Below are 20666 nucleotides of genomic sequence, written 5' to 3' on the forward strand. Positions count from 1 at the left end.
TTTGTTTCAATCTTCTTCTTCTTCTTCTGCCGAGGGACTGCAGATGTAAACTAGCTCTAAGCTAACTCTGGTAAAATGCATCAATGGCAACATTTATGTTTAATATTGTACATGGTCCGTTTACAAGGGAAAAGAAATCAAATAACATTCCTCTTCCTCTTCTTCTTATTAAGAAGATGTAAACACAGTATACAGTAGAGCCTCTATCGCTGACTCGTGCTCTGTAGTCTCACAGAATCCTCCCTGTGATTTATAGCAGTTGTATACAGTAGCTCTCTCAACACTTTGCTTTATGGGTTTCTCTTTGAAGTCATTGGGATTCCTGGCAGAGTTAATGTTTAGTATTATAAGCAGCCAGCAAAGCCTACCCATTACCCTAATTCTGCAAGGATGACCTCTGTATTCTTCTTTTAGCTACACAGCTCCTTAAACCTTTTCCTGTTGATTAATATTGGCTTCTGGCAGCAGGACCCCAGAGATTTCCATATAATGGTGTCTCAGGCTAAGAAAAGCAGCCCATAGCTGCCCGTTTGATTGTGTAGTCAATAGGCCTGTGGACATCTCCCACTGTGGCTGGGGGTGCTCAACAGCTCTTATTAAAGCCAAGTGCTTCAAGACAACAATAATGGTGGAGGGCACAAAGAACCTCAAGCTTTCATTTCACAAACAACTTTTCTGGTATTATTTACCAACACAACACAATAAAGGTGCACATTGAGTACAGAAAATGTTGCCAATGATGGAAGTGTTTTACTTTAACTGTGTTTTTTCATATAACCTAAAGTATTTATGTAACAGGGTCAAATATGTTAGTGCATATTTCACTGTTTGTTTTGATAATTACACAAAAATTACCTGGCAATTGTCTGTTCTCCCTTATTTTGTAGTCCGCAGTCCCTTCTTCCTTTGTTTTCTTCTTCTTTGGTTATTATTACATATTTGTTTTGCTGCCTTTAATGCCTCTGCCCTTTTGTACACTTCCCTGTGGGAGAGGCAGGTGTCCATTGTCTTCCTAGGTTTTTATTCCCTTCCATCCTTTAATTATTATATTATTGTGTGTATATTTATGTTCTTCAGAATGTTTAATAGTCTTTTGTTAGCTGTTGGTATATTGATTTGATTGGAATGTCCTAAATTTATTGTTATTTTATTTTCCATGGAGCCTAGCTTGCCGTGCACAGCAATTTAAGCTAGTTTACGTGCACGCACATTGAGCTAACATACCTTACATACTTTTATTTTATCTGTGTAGGATCTGGAGCGGACTGGGAAATTGAAACGAAGTTTTGTCTGTGTTTCCCCTTTTTGCCAGAATTAAAAAGAGACGAGTAAAAATCCCGGTGTCACAGCATCATTTGACCACAAAACACAACGCAGAAATCCACCGGTTACATTTAGAGCATGGGAAGTCGAGTTGTTCCCCTCTGGGGATCAATGAAGTGTTATCTAAGAACCTCATATTATAATCTAAGTCAGAGTCTGGGAGTCAGGCACTCTCTCCACCTTTAAGAGCAGAACTGAAACTTTCATTTTTGATAAATGTTTTAGTTAGGACTGCCTCAGGCTCGGACCAGCGCCTATAGGATTTTTAACATATCATCAATATAAATGGAGTCTTGATTCTCCTGGACATGAGGTTATGAAAGGACAAAAGGGAAGCCTTTCTTTCCACAGTGTTTCCAGGTTGAAAAACCTGGGCTGATGTAGAAATAAGGAAATGGAGGATAGGAAATGTGCTCTGCCTCTACCTGTGAGTCCCTGAGGCTGAAAGACTCTCAACGTGTGCATCATGTGGACACTTACATGCTGGCTCCCCAAGTCCCTGTGGCCCAATTTATCACCTGCCTGCTCCAAACTGGATTTAGTACTTCTGAGTGCTTACCTGGTTCTGGTCCAGCTGTCTTAGCTTAGGGTTTAGCTTAGCTTAGCATTTAGGTCCAAACACAGTTCTTGAGTTTGACTCCACAGGTGGAGAATAACACACTGATTTAAATATCATCAAGACTAAATGGAAAAGTAGTTTAACACTTTATAAAAACACTCTGGCACATGCTGATTAGGCTGGATTATATCATCGGGCAGTGTTGTAGTACTCCAAATCAAGACCGGGCTCGAGACCTCGTCTCAGAATCGAAAGCATTGTTACTCAGTCTTGTCTCGGTCTCAGACCGGGCGGACTTTGGATTTTGAATCAAGACCGGTCTCTTTCTAAAAGTAACTTCAATTCTTTTAAAGTTTGATTTTTATCCCCCGGTTACGGCTGCAACCGTCCCTGTGTTACGGTCTAAGTGAGTGACACGCCCCCTAAACACAGGATCAGGATTAGTCAGTGATATTTAGGGTCTTGTCTCAGTCTGGACCTGCCTTGGTCTTGGTCTTGGTCTTGGTCTTGGTCTTGTCTCAGTCTCGACCTGCCTTGGTCTTGGTCTTGACTCGGTCTCGGAGCACTCTGGTCTCGGAGATGCCTTGGTCTCACACTACTTTAAAGTATGCTACAGATCGTGTAATTGTGGCCATTTTCTTTTCATTCTACTTTGGGACAGTTATGGAAGTATACCACTGGATAGAGAAATTGTAGATTAAACCTCCACTAAAGGAATATTAAAAGTTTGGGTTGATGATCCCTACTCATACTGCTGCAACCCTGTCATGAAAATTAACGGTTGGTTTCTCTGACCATGTTGAATAAATCTGGTAGGAGAAGTGGTGTGTTGATTCTGTAAGGAGATACTTAACATCTAGTTAAAATGAAGGGTAAAAAATAAATTATTTAGATGGTAAATGAAAGGCGCCTGATCCAACCTTCACAACAGGGTCCTAAGTCTCTGACTAGACTCTTCTCCTCTGTCGCCCCCCGGTGGTGGAACGAACAACCAAAATCCATTCGATCTGCAGAGTCCCTCTGCACCTTTAAGAAAAAGCTAAAGACCCAGCTCTTTCATGAATACCTACTAACTTAATGATGATGGTCTCCATATTATTGATGATGATGATGGTAATGACAATGGTTTTTGTTTGATAACGACAACTTATAAGATGCTTTCTATACTGATTAGAGCTCTCAAGAACTGCCCTCAATGTTGTGCTTTGCCTCTGGTCACTTCCTGTCAGCACCTGTGTGTCCAATCAGACTCAAAGCTGATCGTTTGCTCTTACTCACATTGTTCCCTTTTTTCTAGATCCTTGATTGTGTTGTACTTACTCTCTGATGTACATTACTTTGGATAAAAGAGTCTGATAAGTGAATTGTAGATTAAAACAAAAAATAGGTAAAAAAGTCATAGTACAGAAAGAAACAATGCCTGATAATGTTGGGGATAGCTGCTATCTGTGGTCAACCATCAAATGGTTGTTAGCTAGTTGACTCAGACATTTCTCTCCATAGCAACAATGTCCAGCTGCTCCTGGGGGGTTCTGAGGCATCAGCAGGCTAGATGGGATTAATAAACCTTTCACACCAAGCTCTCGACCCACCCCCCAGGTCTCCACCAAGATGGACGTGTCCAGAAAGCTTCCTTCAGGAGTCATCCTGATCAGATGCTGGACCACCTCAACTGGCTGAAACATGTTGAGGAAGCAGCTCTAGTCCTGAGCCTGGCCATCCTCCACAGAAGACTCATTTCACTTTCTTTTATCTGTGATGCTTTTGGTCACAACCTGAGCTCAGACCACAGGTGAGGATCTGAATGTAAATGAGCTTCAGGCTCAGATCCCTCTTCACCAAAACGGTCTGCTATAGTAACTGCAAAACGGCTGATTCACAAATGTACAAATAGTTTAGGTACAGTCCTCTTTAAAGTTTGGGACAGTATGACACTCACACGTTTATGTACTTTAAAGCACATTGTACACATTTGTAATTTAAAGCAAAATGTCTTAAAAAACATTTTCTTTGATTGTTCCTTCATGATACATTTCAGGACGAAACACATGTCCAATACTCTGGTAAACATAACTCGATAACTAATAACTTCATCATCAGCCTCAAGTGAATTCTGTGTTTGATGCTCATGAGAAGAGGTAAATCCAGATCAGAAACATAAAAGGCTATTAGGTATTTACACTGAAGCAAATCCAGATTGAAACATTTGGAAGACGATAGGTTGTGGATGGTGAACAGGTTATAACAGATGAAGCACCTGTGATATCACCCCCCCCCCCCCCCCCCGTTCATGCTACCCTCGCAGCGTGCTCGTTATAAAACAGCGAACACACAGAAGTATTTCAGAGTTTAAAGTTTACAATCTTAATTTGAAATGTGAACCACAATCTAAATAATGTCAGCATGATGATAGAAATGTCACAAAGTTAAAATCCAAATTAGATGAATTGGTGCTAAAATTGATCTAACATGTTTAAAGCTCCTACTGAGAGATGAATTAGGAAACGGTTAAGTTTATTGAAAATTCATAGTAAAGTTGCTGAGACATCTTGATTAAAAACAGAAACATCAAGAGTGAAACTGGAGCCAAAAGGAAAGTCATTAAGAAGTGAAACAGGTCTATCAGCACCAGATTGAAGCCTTTATACATGTTGAGAGCTGGCTGTCGATACTTAAAAACTTGAATAATCTGTCAGAGAAAAGTAATGTGATGAGGAAAAAACAAAGGAAGGTCATCCTCTGGTAGTTAAAGATGTCTGGAGCACAGCTGACAGATCATCTTTAGAGACAGGACACCAGCATGACTTTAAGTTCATTTAGTGGTTTTAATCAAATATATCAACCAAACAAAGTGATGACACTGAACAGTGACGTATTAAGGATCAAACTGACCTCTCCAGTCTGTCACTGTAATCAGAAGTTTAATGGCCTGGAGGTTGATGTGCTCCATCATCCTGAATGTGCTGCCAATACAGACATGAACCTTTGAGCCAGGAGGGGGGGGGGGCCTGATTAAATATCTAACGCATGGTGCTGGACAGACGAGAGACTTCTTCAAAGGGTAAAACACCTGACTGAACAATATAACCAGAGAAAAAGAGGATTTTCTGGCACAAACTTCACCAACTGACAAGGTGCATGAAGAATGAAAGGCTTAGAAGGAGTCAGAATGCTCCAGCAACACTTGTAGTAAGAAGATCAACTTTATTAACAATTTAGACCGATGCATTTCGGCTCGTCAGGATGACCCTGATGAACACCACGAGCCAAAATGCGTCGGTCTAAATTGTTAATAAAGTTGATCTTCTTACTACAAGTGTTGCTGGAGCATTCTGACCCCTTCTGAACAATATAACCAAACAATGATCCTGTTGTTGAGACACTGAGAAGGCTTCATCTGCTTCCTGCTATCACACGTTTCACAATTTACAGTAAGAATCTGATCCAATCCTTTTATTCCCCCCCAAACATAAAGGCATCATCATGTAATTATTAAAGTAACAGGTACAGGAGAGTGCTGTTATTAGGATACAGATTTAAAGTGTAAATGTGTAACAAAGCCCCCAGAGGCAGGTTCCCGTACTGCAGTGGATCTCTGATCTCTGAATGCAGTCCTGAGCAGAGTCCATTAGAGAGGACAGAGAGTGGAGCCAGGTGTATTCAAACAACGTGTCATCCAACAGAGTAACACGTCATCATCCGTCCAATCGGAGATCTAACTTAGTTATTCAAGATGAATGACGTCATGATATCAAAGTTGCTTTTACTGCACAAACCGAATGAGGTTTTTTTTCTTCTCATTATTATAAGATGGGCACGTGTTCTTCTCTGAGTTGAATGGGGATGGATGACTTACTTGAGCTCATTCATAATCATAACCACAGAGACCAATTGGTGTTTTGGGCGAGTGCGCGCGAGGCGGCATGTTCCAGAAGTTGGTGAGCAGCCGCTCAGTTTGAGCAGATTGGCAGGAGGCGCACACGGAGCCAGAGAGAGAGAGAGAGAGAGAGAGAGAGAGAGAGAGAGAGAGAGAGAGAGAGAGCAGGGAGCCGAGGACTTGGAAGAGAATATCACACACTTGTTCTGATACCGAGCGTAAAGTTTCCGTTTTCACTCAGGGGCGAGAGCTTGTTTACTGAATATTAATACAAATACCGAATGCCAGAATTTCACATTTCCAAGACTGTGCACCGAGCTGAGCGCGCAGTGGAGAATTAGTTCTCTTTGGATTGTCCTCCTTGCATGTGGCACCGCGAGCTTTTTACTCTGAAGCGTAATGAGTTGGTTTTAGCTTCTATCCAGTGGTGTGACACTGGACTGTGACAGCAGGATGGATCCTTTATTCAACACCACCGACATACCACGTTTGACCACCGACTCCAACGGCACAAACGGGACCGAGCACCGGAACCAGTTCGTGCAGCCGGTCTGGAGGATCGCTATTTGGGCAATCGCGTACAGTTGCATAGTGATCGTGTCCGTGATGGGTAACATCATAGTGATTTGGATTATCATGGCGCATAAACGCATGAGGACTGTGACCAACTATTTCCTGCTGAACCTGGCGTTCGCCGAAGCATCCATGTCCGCCTTCAACACGGTGATCAACTTCACCTACGCCGTGCACAACGAGTGGTACTTCGGACTGGTCTACTGCCGCTTCCACAATTTCTTTCCCATCGCGGCAGTCTTTGCCAGCATCTACTCTATGACTGCCATCGCCCTGGACAGGTAAACACGCTGTCTCCCTGTGTGTAGAAGAGCTGACAACACCTCTTATATTCTTCATTCATGAAACAAAGATGAATCTAAAGAAACACTTTTTATCACTTATATTAATCCACGATTGAATTGAAGATTCATTTGATCCAGTTTTCTGAAATCCTAACAAAGTCATTGTTTTATTAAATGTTTTAGTGTGGTGGAAAATGAAAAGCAAAGTGATCAGTTAACAGATAATACCGAGATCACATCCAGGAGATCCTAAAGCCAAACCTTTAGAATAAAAACCTCCTGAAAGGATCTTTGTTGTAACCTTTCATGAGACACAGGCTGTGTTTCTAAATTTAAAAAAGATGCGTTTCAGCATTTTGCTTTGTTTAGTTTCCTTTTTTTAAACTTATTTTTGCTCTAATGATATAGAGTTCAACCTTTAATCATTTAGTCTGACATCCACAACACAATGTTTCAACCAAAAAGTCACACACATCTGGATTAAGTCGTGTGCCAGAAAGATAAGAACTTTCATTGTACACTTAGTCATGACTTCTAATCATGGAGCATAAATATGTGTGAGTTCTGTAATTTATTTCAATCAGGAGAGAGATTAAGATTAAGAAATGAAAAAGCTGATTGTTGAAGATTTGATGGATGATGATTCTGTGAAGACTGGCGGGTGATGGGGAGGGGGTTCCTTCATCAGCATGAAGGAACTAAAGGCAGAGAAAGAATCATATTTAAAAGAGGAGCAGAAAGATGATAGGCTGATTATGAGGGAGGAACGGCATGCCAAAGGTTAGATGAGACAGCTGATTACTCTAAAACAGCTCGAGAATGACAGCTGAAACGTGAATGAGTGTGCAAAAAGGATGAATGAGAACGACTGGAGCTTAACCAATATACTGTATGAAAATAGGAAGGGGGCGTCTTTACTCCATGTGATACCTTATGATCTGAAGCGGTCTAACTGTCAGGGTTTGAGGAAAAACAAAGAGGAGGTGCAGAACTAACACAAAGATTTATTTACCAAAAGCAAGGTGAAAGACAAAAAAAAACATACTAAATAAAAAATCCAAAAGGGGAAACAAGGAGGAAAAACACAGGACACACGAGTATCTGACAAGGGGAAAATGTAACAATGAACAAGAGGGAAGGAACACTTTTCTATCTATCTATATACTGTTCAGTAGGCAGATATTTGTTCCTACTTCGTCTGATTCATTCAGTATGGAAGTGACGTCATTTATGTTTCCCGAACCGGCCACATCCACCCGGTTTTTTTTTTTGTTTAGCTTTATTCAAGAAGAGTAATGCAGTCAGGTAAAAAAAAAAAAAAAACAATATCACAATGTAAATCAAGTAAAACATAAAATAACATACAGTACATAAAGGAAAGATCAAATGAAAGACAGTAATATACAGTAAAGTAAAATAAACCAATAAAGACACATTTAAATAGTGAAATCATTATTTAAATAGAGGGGGAAAGGTTTTTATAATAATGCAGACATTTGTTGTTTTCCTGGAACCATTTTTTTTACATCTCAAAGAGGAGTGAGACGTGAACACTCAACAAATAAATGTGTGAGGGTTTCAGGCTCAGGACAAAACCCACACTGCTCTCCCACCCGAGGATCAATGTGTATCTGTTTGTAGCTATAGCTCCATGTACCACCCTCCACTGTAGGTCAGCTGTCCGTTTTTCAACGGGCAGCTTGTACAGGGGTCGCCAGCAGCCTTTCGGGGAAGCCTCTGGGCCAAAGAACTCAGTCCACCTCGACTCCCTGACTCCCGATAGAGACCGGACGTTCAGGACCTTCACACACACCTGGTATATGGTCTTTTTCTCCACCTCCTGAAAGTTCTCCAGGTGAATGGTTATGAGGGACAGCAGCTGACCTCCCCCCTCCTGCCAGTCCCCAACAGCAGGGGAGACAGACAAAGAGGGGAAGCTGTACTCTCCCCCCTCAGCCCACTACTCACACAGAGTCCGGCTCCTAACAAAAGTCCTCTGCCGGTGTGACAATGCAGCACAGACCTCCTCCAGGACTCTGTGGACCAGTCTGACTGACATGATGTTGGTCCTCTGTCTAAAAGTGGCCACAGGTAAAGACATCAGCCTCATCAGATGCCCCAGTTTGGTGCAGACTGACCCTCAAACTGGCAGACTGCAGGGTGTGAGGAATTAAAGAACAGCCGCTCCTCAAACAGCCACATGCCTGGAGTCTCGACTGTGACCCGAGACATCTGTAAGGTCCTCCAAGCCTGCAGTACGGAGCTGTAGAAAGAGGTCAGTCCACTAAGGTCCATCTCCTCAGACCTCAGCAGAAAGAGCTGTCGATCATACCCCCAGCTTCCAGCTTTCTGAAGCAGCAGGCGAGCCGTGTCCATCCAGCTGGGACCACAGTCGTAAAGCAGTCTTTGTGCTGTCTAAAAGAGGCAATTCGAGACCAAATGTCAATGAGTCCCTGGCCACTTTCAACCAACAGCAGGTAGAGGGTTGCTGCCCTGATCCAGTGACAACCAGACCAGAAGAAGTCCAGGATGGTCCTCTGGATGTCTTCCATCAGACCCTTCGGTGGAGTCAGTGCAGTGAGCCTATGCCAGAGAGTCGAGGCGACCAAGTTATTAGCAACCAGAACTCTTCCCCTATATGACAACTGGGGTAGCAGATGTTTCCACTTAGACAACCTAACCTACTTCCCAGGAAGTCCTTCAGTCTGTTGGATAAAGTCCTGGACAGGATCTTATAGTCTGCGCAGAGGAAAGCGACCGGCCTCCAGTTCTTAAGCAGAGCCAGGTCTCCTTTCTTGGGCAGCAGGGAGAGTACTGCCCTCTGACAAGAGATCCTGTGCACATGCACAACACACACTATGAAGATCAGCTCCAACAATGTTCCAGAACTTTTGATAAAAGTCAGCAGATAGCCCGTCAATCCCGGGTGCTCTGCCCGATGCCATCTGACCCACAGCAGTGGTTAACTCTGCTCACAGTCCAGGGCAGCTTGCTCCTCCGGGCTGAGCTGAGGAAGACCCTCAAGTAGCTCCCGCCGACACTCCATGTCGCAGGTTTCTGAACCAAAGAGGTCAGCGTAGAAACCCACGGCTTCTCCAGATTAAAAAAGAAGGAGCTCGGGGCGTCCATGTCCTTCAGCTGGAGGAAACGTGACCTGACCAGGGCTCCCTTCACCCTCTCCTGCAGGAAGGCGCTCAGCTCCATCTTCTTCTCCTGCAGCCTAGGACCATTAGAGGGATCAGAACTCCGATGTAACCCCTCCTCAATGTCTTTAATGTTTTCCTCGAGGTCTTTCGTTTGACCCTGAATGTGTCCAACAGATTGAAGTGAGAGATGACAGAGCTGAGTGAGTGGGATGACCGTGGGTGAGGTTCCTCTCCTATCCTATCTACAGTGAAGTCTAACGTGCAGTTAAAATTCCCCCCGATGATAATCTGGTCCTGATGGTAGGCCATCAGCTCACTTTTGAGCAGGGTGTAAAAGGCGACCCTCTCTGCTCCAACATTAGGAGCATAAACATTAACAAAGCAGAGCACAGAGCCATCTATCTGAGCCCGGACGAGCAGCAGCCTACTCTTAACATTAAGAGTACAGCTACACCTGCACCACCTCCTTACAGGACAACACATTTACATTAACAGAGACTTTAAAGAGCACAGCGACACCTGCACCACCTCCTTACAGGACAACACATTAACATTAACAGAGACTTTAAAGAGCACAGCTACACCTGCACCACCTCCCTACAGGACAACACATTAACATTAACAGAGACTTTAAAGAGTACAGCTACACCTGCACCACCTCCCTACAGGACAACACATTAACATTAACAGAGACTTTAAAGAGCACAGCTACACCTGCACCACCTACAGGACAACACATTAACATTAACAGAGACTTTAAAGAGCACAGCTACACCTGCACCACATACAGGACAACACATTAACATTAACAGAGACTTTAAAGAGCACAGCTACACCTGCACCACCTACAGGACAATACATTAACATTAGCTGAGGCTTTAAAGAGCACAGCTACACCTGCACCACCTACAGGACAACACATTAACATGAAAAGAGACTTTAAAGAGCACAGCTACACCTGCACCACCTCCCTACAGGACAACACATTAACATGAAAAGAGACTTTAAAGAGTACAGCTACACCTGCACCACCTACAGGACAATACATTAACATTAGCTGAGGCTTTAAAGAGTACAGCTACACCTGCACCACCTACAGGACAACACATTAACATTAACAGAGACTTTAAAGAGTACAGCTACACCTGCACCACCTCCCTACAGGACAACACATTAACATTAACAGATACTTTAAAGAGTACAGCTACACCTGCACCACCTCCCTACAGGACAACACATTAACATGAAAAGAGACTTTAAAGAGCACAGCTACACCTGCACCACCTCCCTACAGGACAACACATTAACATTAACAGAGACTTTAAAGAGTACAGCTACACCTGCACCACCTCCCTACAGGACAACACATTAACATTAACAGAGACTTTAAAGAGCACAGCTACACCTGCACCACCTCCCTACAGGACAACACATTAACAGAGACTTTAAAGAGCACAGCTACACCTGCTCCACCTACAGGACAAGACATTAACATTAACAGAGACTTTAAAGAGCACAGCTACACCTGCACCACCTCCCTACAGGACAACACATTAACATTAGCTGAGGCTTTAAAGAGTACAGCTACACCTGCACCACCTCCCTACAGGACAACACATTAACATTAGCTGAGGCTTTAAAGAGTACAGCTACACCTGCACCACCTACAGGACAACACATTAACATTAACAGAGACTTTAAAGAGTACAGCTACACCTGCACCACCTCCCTACAGGACAACATATTAACATTAGCTGAGGCTTTAAAGAGTACAGCTACACCTGCACCACCTCCCTACAGGACAACACATTAACATGAAAAGAGACTTTAAAGAGCACAGCTACACCTGCACCACCTCCCTACAGGACAACACATTAACATGTAAAGAGCCTTTAAAGAGTACAGTTACACCTGCACCAACTACAGGACAACACATTAACATTAACAGAGACTTTAAAGAGTACAGCTACACCTGCACCACCTACAGGACAACACATTAACATTAACAGAGCCTTTAAAGAGTACAGCTACACCTGCACCACCTACAGGACAACACATTAACATTAACAGAGGCTTTAAAGAGCACAGCTACACCTGCACCACCTACAGGACAACACATTAACATTAACAGAGCCTTTAAAGAGTACAGCTACACCTGCACCACCTACAGGACAACACATTAACATTAACAGAGGCTTTAAAGAGTACAGCTACACCTGCACCACCTACAGGACAACACATTAACATTAACAGAGCCTTTAAAGAGTACAGCTACACCTGCACCACCTACAGGACAACACATTAACATTAACAGAGGCTTTAAAGAGCACAGCTACTACTTTATTTAACCTCGGATTTAATTCAGGGCACCACTTCCTGTTAAAGGAAGAAAATAACTTTAATGGTATAAGTTAATTAATTAATCAGTCAGTTTCATATCTTGAAAGAAGTAAGTTCTGGAAATGTTAAACAAGAAAACACACAGACAAAGTCCTGAATTTTATGTGTAAAATTGAATATAAAAAGGGGTAAACAATAATATATAGATGAAACAGATAAAGAATATGATTATTATGATCAGGATAATGCAATTATAATGTATGGTGACATTATATATTTAGTAATGAGATAAGACGCGGTATTGTTTGAATGACTTAAACAGAAAATGGTCAAAAAGAAAATGTTGATAAAGGAATTTTGGGATTCTATTTGGATTTAAAGGAGGGCTCTGAATAGACACGACTCATGACTTAATCTTCCAACACCCCTTGCCACCAGCAGTCTTACTGTGAGATGTGTTCAATTGAACTCCGCTGGCTGGTCCCGCGTTTCAGTCCCTGGCAAGCGGTTCTTTTCAGGCCCAGAGAGGTCCACGGGCCAGATTAGATGCCTTGACACCTTGGTCGGAGTGTGCAGCTGGGATGGAGATTGTACGTCGGTTCAGCCGTTGTCTCAGAAGCTCCAAGAGGATCCAACAGGAAAAGTATTAAAGAGTCTTTTGAGACGTCGATTTCCAATTCAGACTAACCTGATGGCCATCTTGATGAATCCAAATTAAGGAATTGGCGTTGAAAATTGAAGAGCATAGACTTTGGAGAAGAAAGTTCAAAAACCTTGCTTGAGCCAGAAAGAATTGATGTTCCAAAAATTGTGCGTGAAAAAGAAAGTTCAGCAGAGACTCGTCTCTACGGCACAAACTTAAAAGAAGTGATTCGGACCGAAGTCCGAAGAGAAGAGAGCAAGAGCTGAAGCTCTAAACTTCAAGAAACCAAAACTAAAAAGAACCAAAGATCAGAGCTCAGTGTGAGCTCTTATCACCTGGATGAGAAGAGGGGGGTCTGCAGGCAAAGAGGGGTGCCGCCCACGGGTGACTCCCATTCTGACTGGAGGACAATTGTTTAAACTAAACCGAGTTTACTCAATAAGATTAAGAATAAGAATCTAAACATATATACGTCACCATACATTCATTTGATATTATTTCTATCAGATCCACGTTGATGTAGGTTCACGTCATATATTTAGACAAACATTTCTATCAGATTCATGTTGAGATGAAAATCACACCATCTGGGAACATCCTCAGTTAATCCCAGCCTGTAGGTGAACAAAACCATGTTATACAGTCAACATTCTTAATAAGACATATTAATAAAGTAGGAAAAGAAGTTGGTGTCTTTAAATAACACCTTCTATAGCTAATATCAAAGAGTATGCTTTATAACACGTCTAAATGTATAATTATGAAGGTTACGTATTCATGGATATTCTAACACTAGATGGCAATAGTGCTCCACGTCAAATTCCTATTAAACATAATATAACTCTTATTCCTGTTCTGAAGATCAGATTTTGAGTTTAAAAAGATGATTATAATACATTCAATGTGACAATTACAAATATCTAGATGAAGAAAGACATAAATGTTCATTTGATGCAGAATTGAAAGCTGTGGTTTAATTCAGTTCTTCAGCAGTCCTTCAACAGATGGTCAATTTTACGACTTTGCAGAGACTGGTTTTGGTCACAGTTCATGTCTTTGGGGTCAATTCGTAGATAGCAGAGTGTTCTGTTTCCGCTCGGTTGTTTATTCAAGGTGTTGTAAAAGTTAATAATATCCTGTCTTCCAGAGCCTGTCTGAGAGGGAGACTTAAATCATTGATCAGTTCCTTTGTTTCTTGGTAAAATAAACCCAGATGTTAATCCACAGTCCTGAGTCCTGCTGGAAGAGAGTTGTAAACGTGACTGCTGATAACGGCTACACTGGTCTGATATATCATCAGGAACGCCCCCTGAAGTCAGAATTCTCACTTGGAAACTCTGAGAATCTTCAGTAGCCCGAGTTCAGATCCAATATGGCTGCTATGTGCATCAACAGGGATGTCTAAGCTGTAACTGTTGAGTTCATTAGCAGCTTAGTCATCTTTTTGTGTAATTAAATCAATCACACCGATGGTATGTAGGTTCTCTATGTGGAGGTGTTGTCAGGAAACTCTCACCTAGTGTTGTTATCATCTGGTGTTAGCTAACAACAACAACACTGACATATCACAGTCTATATCAGTCACTACATCACAGCTCTACAACACAGGTTGATTAAACATGTTTTTATCACTAAAGCTGAGGGCTCACTTGAAGAGAAAAGTGACACGGCGGTCTTTTCTATAGGCGAGCTTGTCGATGACTTGAAGGATACGTTATGCTGTTATGTTGCTGAGCGCCTGTGAGCGCTTCAACATGTGCAACGACCTTTTTTCTTTATTTCGTCTATTTTCTTGCTTTCATTAAGTATTTTTGTACTGTTTCGGTTTTTATTGTTGGACACTACTGCAGCGTTTTAGTTGCGGTATTACTCATGTTTCTTTCGGGACTTTTTTTTTCTACTGTTGGAATGATCACGTACACTTGTGAGGAACTACTGAGCTTCAGGCATGGAGCCGGTGTTCCTCCTACACGCATCCCTGAGGAGTTATGGAGAGGTGTCCGCCGGGGGAAGAAAGCTGGCGCTAAAGTCAGGGAGCGGATCTCGAGAGACAGGAAATTTAAACCCTTTCTACCGTCGGTCATCATGGGGAACGTCAGGTCACTCAAAGCCAACAAAGCGGGACTACAAACCCAGCATCCCAGCGCCCTCATACTGATCAGCGGGGACTTTAATCATGTCTCTCTCCCCTGTCCTGACGAACTTTAAACAGTATGTGCACTGTGCTACAAGAGGGAATAAAACCCTGGACCTCCTGTATGCCAACGTGAAGGGAGCATACAGCTCTTCTTCCCTCCCCCCTCTTGGGGAATCAGACCACAACCTCATCCACCTTGAGACCACCTACAGGCCCCTGGTGAAGCAGCAGGGGGCCAACACAAGGACTTTGAAGGTTTGGTCTAAGGATACAGAGGAGGCCCTGCAGGAGTGCTTCAATGTCACAGACTGGGAACTGGTTTGACACATCCCCCAACCCAGTGAGCTCAAATAGTGGGTCTATGTCTCCCCTCACCATCTCAGCCCCCATTCACACCTCTGCTGGAGACTCTGCTCTTCCTCCCATCAAGGTCCTGACCACCTCCCCCCCCTCTCTCAGCCCCTCATCAGCAGCTTCAAAGGACAGCCCCCCCTCACCCCCCAGCTCCCTCCCTTCAGGTACCTGCATGACAATAGACAGTTCTCCACACCCCTCCCCCGCTCACTGTCCCACTCTCACTCTTACTACCAGCCAGGTACAAAGAGAACTCTCCAGACTCCACATCAGAAAAGCCAGTGGACCAGACAACATCAGTCCCAGGATCCTCAAGGTGTGTGCTGGGCAGCTTGCAGGAGTCTTTCAGCACCTCTTCAACCTCTCCCTGAGGCTGATGATGGTGCCTGACCTGTGGAAGACCTCCTGCATCGTCCCAATTCCAAAGAAAGGTTGTCCCAGCGCTCTCAATGACTACAGACCTGTGGAATTCACGTCACATGTCATGAAGACATTTGAGAGGCTGGTTCTCCAGCACCTGAGGACCCTGCTCACTGCTTTCCAGGATCCGTTGCAGTTTTCATATCAGAGGCACATTGGTGTGGAGGATGCTATCATCTTCCTGACCCACAAAGCCCTGTCACACCTGGAGACGAAGGGAAGCACTGTGAGAGTCATGTTCTTTGACTTCTCCAGTGCTTTCAATACCATCCAGCCCTGCCTCCTGAGGGACAAACTGCTGGATATGCAGCTGCACCCTGACACCACAGCTTGGATTTTTAACTACCTCACGGGCCGGCCACAGTATGTCAGAGTCGACGGCTGTGTCTCTGATGTAGTGACGGGCAACACAGGAGTGTGTTGGAACTGTTCTGGTGCTGGAACTGTTCTGGCGCTTTTTCTCTTCACTCTCTTCACATCAGACTTCAGGTTTAACTCTAGTTCCTGCCACCTCCAAAAGTTTTCCGACGACTCCTGCATTGTTGGGTGCATCACTGATGACGACGAGAAGGAGTACAGAGGACTGTTAGAGAGCTTCGTCACATGGTGCGAAAGCAACCACCTGAAGCTCAACATCAGCAAAACAAGGAGGTGGTAGTGGACTACCGGAAGAAGAAGAGGCCCCCTGCCCCAGTCATCATCCAGGGGGAGGAGGTGGAGAGGGTGGACTCATACAAGTACCTTGGGGTCCACATCAACAATAAACTGGACTGGTCTCACAATGCTGACACCCTCTTCAGGAAGGGACAGAGCAGGATGTTCTTCCTGAGGAGACTCAGATCGTTCAGTGTCTGCAACAGACTCCTGAAGACCTTCTACCAGTCTGTGGTGGCCAGCACCCTCTTCTTTGCTGTGGCGTGCTGGTGGGGTGGCATCAAGACTGGTGAGGCAAACAGGCTGAACAAGCTGGTGAGGAAGGCCCGCTCTGTAGTGGGTCTTGATCTGGACACTTTGGAGACAGTGGGTGAGAGGAGGATGAAGGACAAAATCTTATCCATCCTGGATAACTCCTCTCACCCTCTACATGGTGAGCTGTGGCAGATGGGCAGCTCCTTCAGCCAACGCCTCATCCCCCCCAGGTGCAAAACAGAGCGCTTCAGACGCTCCTTTGTGCCCACTGCCATAAGACTGTACAACAGCAGCCTATGACAACAATAACAGTGTGTCCTTGACACTAAACTTCACCCCCATAAAACACTACCCACATGACCTGCTTCATTATTATCATTGTATTATTGTATTATTATTATTATTATTTAGCATCAATATATACATATATACTGTACATTCTATATATTTTTATTATATTATTATACTAGTCTATATTATATAACATTTTCATTATATTACACTATATTGTTCATATTGCACTATATTATATTATATTATACTACATTATATTATATAACTGCACTCTGCATTACTGTGGTACAACACTGCCTCTCTTCTCTGCTGTTTACATTACTTGCTGCTATTTATCATACCGAGTCACTTTAATCATCACTTGTCATTTTATCTTGTCATTCTATGCAAATACTATCTCAATTCTCAATTCCCCCAGTTAACTTCATCATTCATTTTGTACTGTATATACCCCATGTTTTTATTTTTATTTTTATTTATCTCATCTATTCTGTTTAATGTGTATTTTTGAGCTCACTTGACTGTACTGCTGTAACGCCCGAATTTCCCCTCGGAGATCAATAAAGTACTATCCTATCCTAGATTGAGTGATGACAGTATCCTCCTGTTGGCGGGCGCCAAGGCGCTTTAACACCAACTTCCTGTAAATTCAGGGTTTCAAACCTGTGGTTGAGTAAGAAATCCTCTTCATTCATTTTCACAAGCCAGCTACCGTTACATAGCCTCCCTGCTTATTGACGATGTTGCTAATAGTCACAGACCAACAGCCAATCATCTCTGAAAGAATGCATAACATTTTACTGGAGCTATGGCACTGTGAGTCTCATCTTGTCATCTTTTGAGTAAAAAGAAGAGAGCAGAATGCTTATCACAGCTAATAAATCATGAGGGATCATTATATGCAACAGTTGATGATAACTAATTCTGAATAATGTTTGTTTGTGAGGCTGCGTCATGGTGTTCCTATATGTTTTTTATATTCTCTTCTCTCATGCTGTGTTTTTGTAGATCTTGTGGGATATAAGTTGACTTGCATTGGTATGTGTCTTTCTGTTTACATGTGGATGTGTTTTTCTATTGCTGTGTTTATTGATTCGAGTGGAAACAGCTGAATATTTGGCAGAACTGTGAGTCCAAGACAAATGTCCCTGAGGGGACAATAAAGTGTATCGTATTCGTCTGCAGCGTTCTTTCTGGTGCCAACAGGTGGAGCTATGCCCCGTTTTCCCCTAATGACCCGTCGTCACTGCGTGAACATGTGTCATATGCAGTATTTTTAACAGAATTTCTCTTTTTAACAAATGTAAATATATTTAATATTGTCAAAAGCAAAACCAATAGAGAGTGTTATGGAGAGTTCTTTGGAAAAAGTGAAATCTAACTATTTAATGTTGTATTGATTCTGTTGAGAAAACAGAGATTTATATCTTTATAACGAAGGCCCTTCCTCCAGTCAATGAACATCAATAGAGGAAAACCTAGCAGCTATCAATGACTTATATATCACTGTCTGTTCAGACTAAGACATCAGAGAAACTAATGACTACAGACAAGAGAAGCCAAACTGAAGCAGTTTGAAGAACGTGCATGCCCTGAGAAGCCGAATCAGCATTCATGATGTCGTATAGTCCACGAGTTAAGATTGAACATGGAGACAGTTCAGTGAACGCGCACAAACAGTGTTTGGCTGGGGGGGCTGGAGCAGGCCAGTGAAACCTGGTCCAAACCAGAAAGAAGACTTTCTGTACAGCATACCAACCAGTCCTTCTCCTCGCCTCTTTCAACTCCTTTTTCCAATTTCCACTTCCTTTTCCTCGTATCATTTGTCCCCTGAGGGAACATATAGGAAACCTTTTCTGTCCTGTGACATTCTTCTCTGGGTCCGTCTGTGTTTCATGTTCTGCACATTAAATGTGCGATTGTGTTTTTTCGTAGCACAAAATAAAATCAAACCGCCCGAGAGAGAGACAGATGTGACAAAAGAGAATTCATAAATACACTTAGAGATTCATCAATGCCATCTATGATGATGTTGTTTCGTCTCGAGTAATTCTCAGTATAATCAATTTTGGCAGATATATTGCGACTAGAGTCTTGCCACTGCAAGACTACTTCACTAAGTAAGGTCAGCCTTAAAGGAATTAACGAAGTTCCTTGGACGAAGTCTTTGAAGCGATTTTCAAATCTTTGTTGAATGTCATTAGATTGATCTGAAGTGTCTGTGATGTGTGGTTGTTTTACATGAAGGATCTCATTTCATTTTGTGATAAGAAAGCAATGTTACCTCTATTACTATCCACATCTGTCAGAGTCAATTTAACATTTAGATCATTTTGAAACGCTGCCTTTGAACCATGTCACCTCTGAATAAATAAAAAAACACTCAGGTCAATACTTGTCACCTCCTGTCACTGAAATAACAGCCTGAGCTCAAGAAAGGGTTTGAAAGCTGGTCCTGCTTCGTGCCCTTGATGGACTGGTGGATGTTTTATTGATATGATGTTTGTTTCTTCTGTTAAAATGGACATTTTAAAATGTGTGTATGCGCTTTCTGCGGCGAGACTTGTCCTCAGTGTAAGAATAAGGATGCAGTAGGGTAGACTTTTAGGGATCAAGGCTAGGCAAGACCAAAACCAAGGCAGGGCGAGAGCAAGACAAGACCAAGACCCTAAATATCACTGAAAAATCATGTCATCATCATGTAGGGGGCGTGTCAATCACCGTATCACTGTGAAGGTTGCAGCCGTAACCGGGGATAAAAATCACAATCACAGATATGACATGAGAAAATAGCCAATCAGTGGTGGTCTTTATTTAAAATCTGGAGTCCGCCCAGTCTGAATCCGAGACAAGACAGAGTAACAATGAGTTCGATTCTAAGACGAGACCTTCAAAAAGTGGTCTCGAGACCAAGGCCGATTTCCAAGTACTACAACACTACAGTTGGGTGTAAGAGGAGAACTCTTAATCTTTAAAAACGTATTAAATAATTTAAAATATGATCGATGTCGGTTAATGTTAGCTGTCCTCAGGCCTGGAGCCAGGATGAAATGACTTGAGGGGGCCTTTTTATTTTCATGAAGCCCCAAAAAGGCTTAACAAATAAATGATGAGGCCAGTGTTTCAAAACTGAATGCATTTAATAACCAAAGCGCCAACAAGCAGATCGCTAAATAATATTTGAACGTGTCAGAATCAGCAGCGACTGGCACATCTGGAGCTTGCAGCGACTTCTCTCTCTCCCTCTTCACAGTCGATTCCCTTTAGTTTCACTTCCGTCTGTGGAATGTGTGAATGTGTTATTTTGGTATACCTCGTCTTCCACTCCTATTTTTGTTGCAGCCGGGTTGTAACAGAAAACAAACAACCAGCACAGGAATACCTATTGGTGTGGAGGGGTCGTCACAAATGATACAATGTTGGGGGGTTTGAATTAGGACCCAAAGTTTTATTCACAACAATTAAAAGCATGCACGCTAAGAAACCAATCTGAGTGGTGAGTTCATGTTTGTCGGTGTCTGCTGCTTCGTAAGATCCGCTTCAAACGGCAGCTGGATTTTTCTCGTGTGCAGCATGCTAACTCGCAGAGGATACCCCAAAAGTCATTCCTTGTTTCAGTGCAGTAAGCACAGTTGACATAGCAGGTGAGTGCTGCAGGAGGTCAGCAGAGGTCCCCAGTAGAGCGAGCATTTTAAGACTGTAAAAAATTGCAAGATACAGCAAACTCAGATTCCACTCAAGCAGTGGCTTCACCTTTCATCCAAAAAGTGAGGACTGCCTGAGAGCCTCGACCAGCCCTTCCATTCA

General features: G+C 42.9%; 1 protein-coding gene across 1 annotated transcript in view; it reads left to right on the top strand.

Moving 5' to 3' along the window:
* The first annotated feature begins 5891 nt into the window (after positions 1-5891).
* tacr1a (tachykinin receptor 1a) overlaps positions 5892-20666 on the top strand; it is a 62666-nt gene continuing 47891 nt past the window's right edge. The window contains exon 1 of the mRNA XM_061037189.1: positions 5892-6613. Coding sequence (XP_060893172.1) covers positions 6213-6613 — 401 coding nt within the window. The 5' untranslated portion in view covers positions 5892-6212. The remainder of the gene's footprint in view (positions 6614-20666) is intronic.

This window comes from Labrus mixtus, chromosome 5, assembly GCF_963584025.1.
Source record: "Labrus mixtus chromosome 5, fLabMix1.1, whole genome shotgun sequence".
Classification (NCBI taxonomy): Eukaryota; Metazoa; Chordata; class Actinopteri; order Labriformes; family Labridae; genus Labrus; species Labrus mixtus.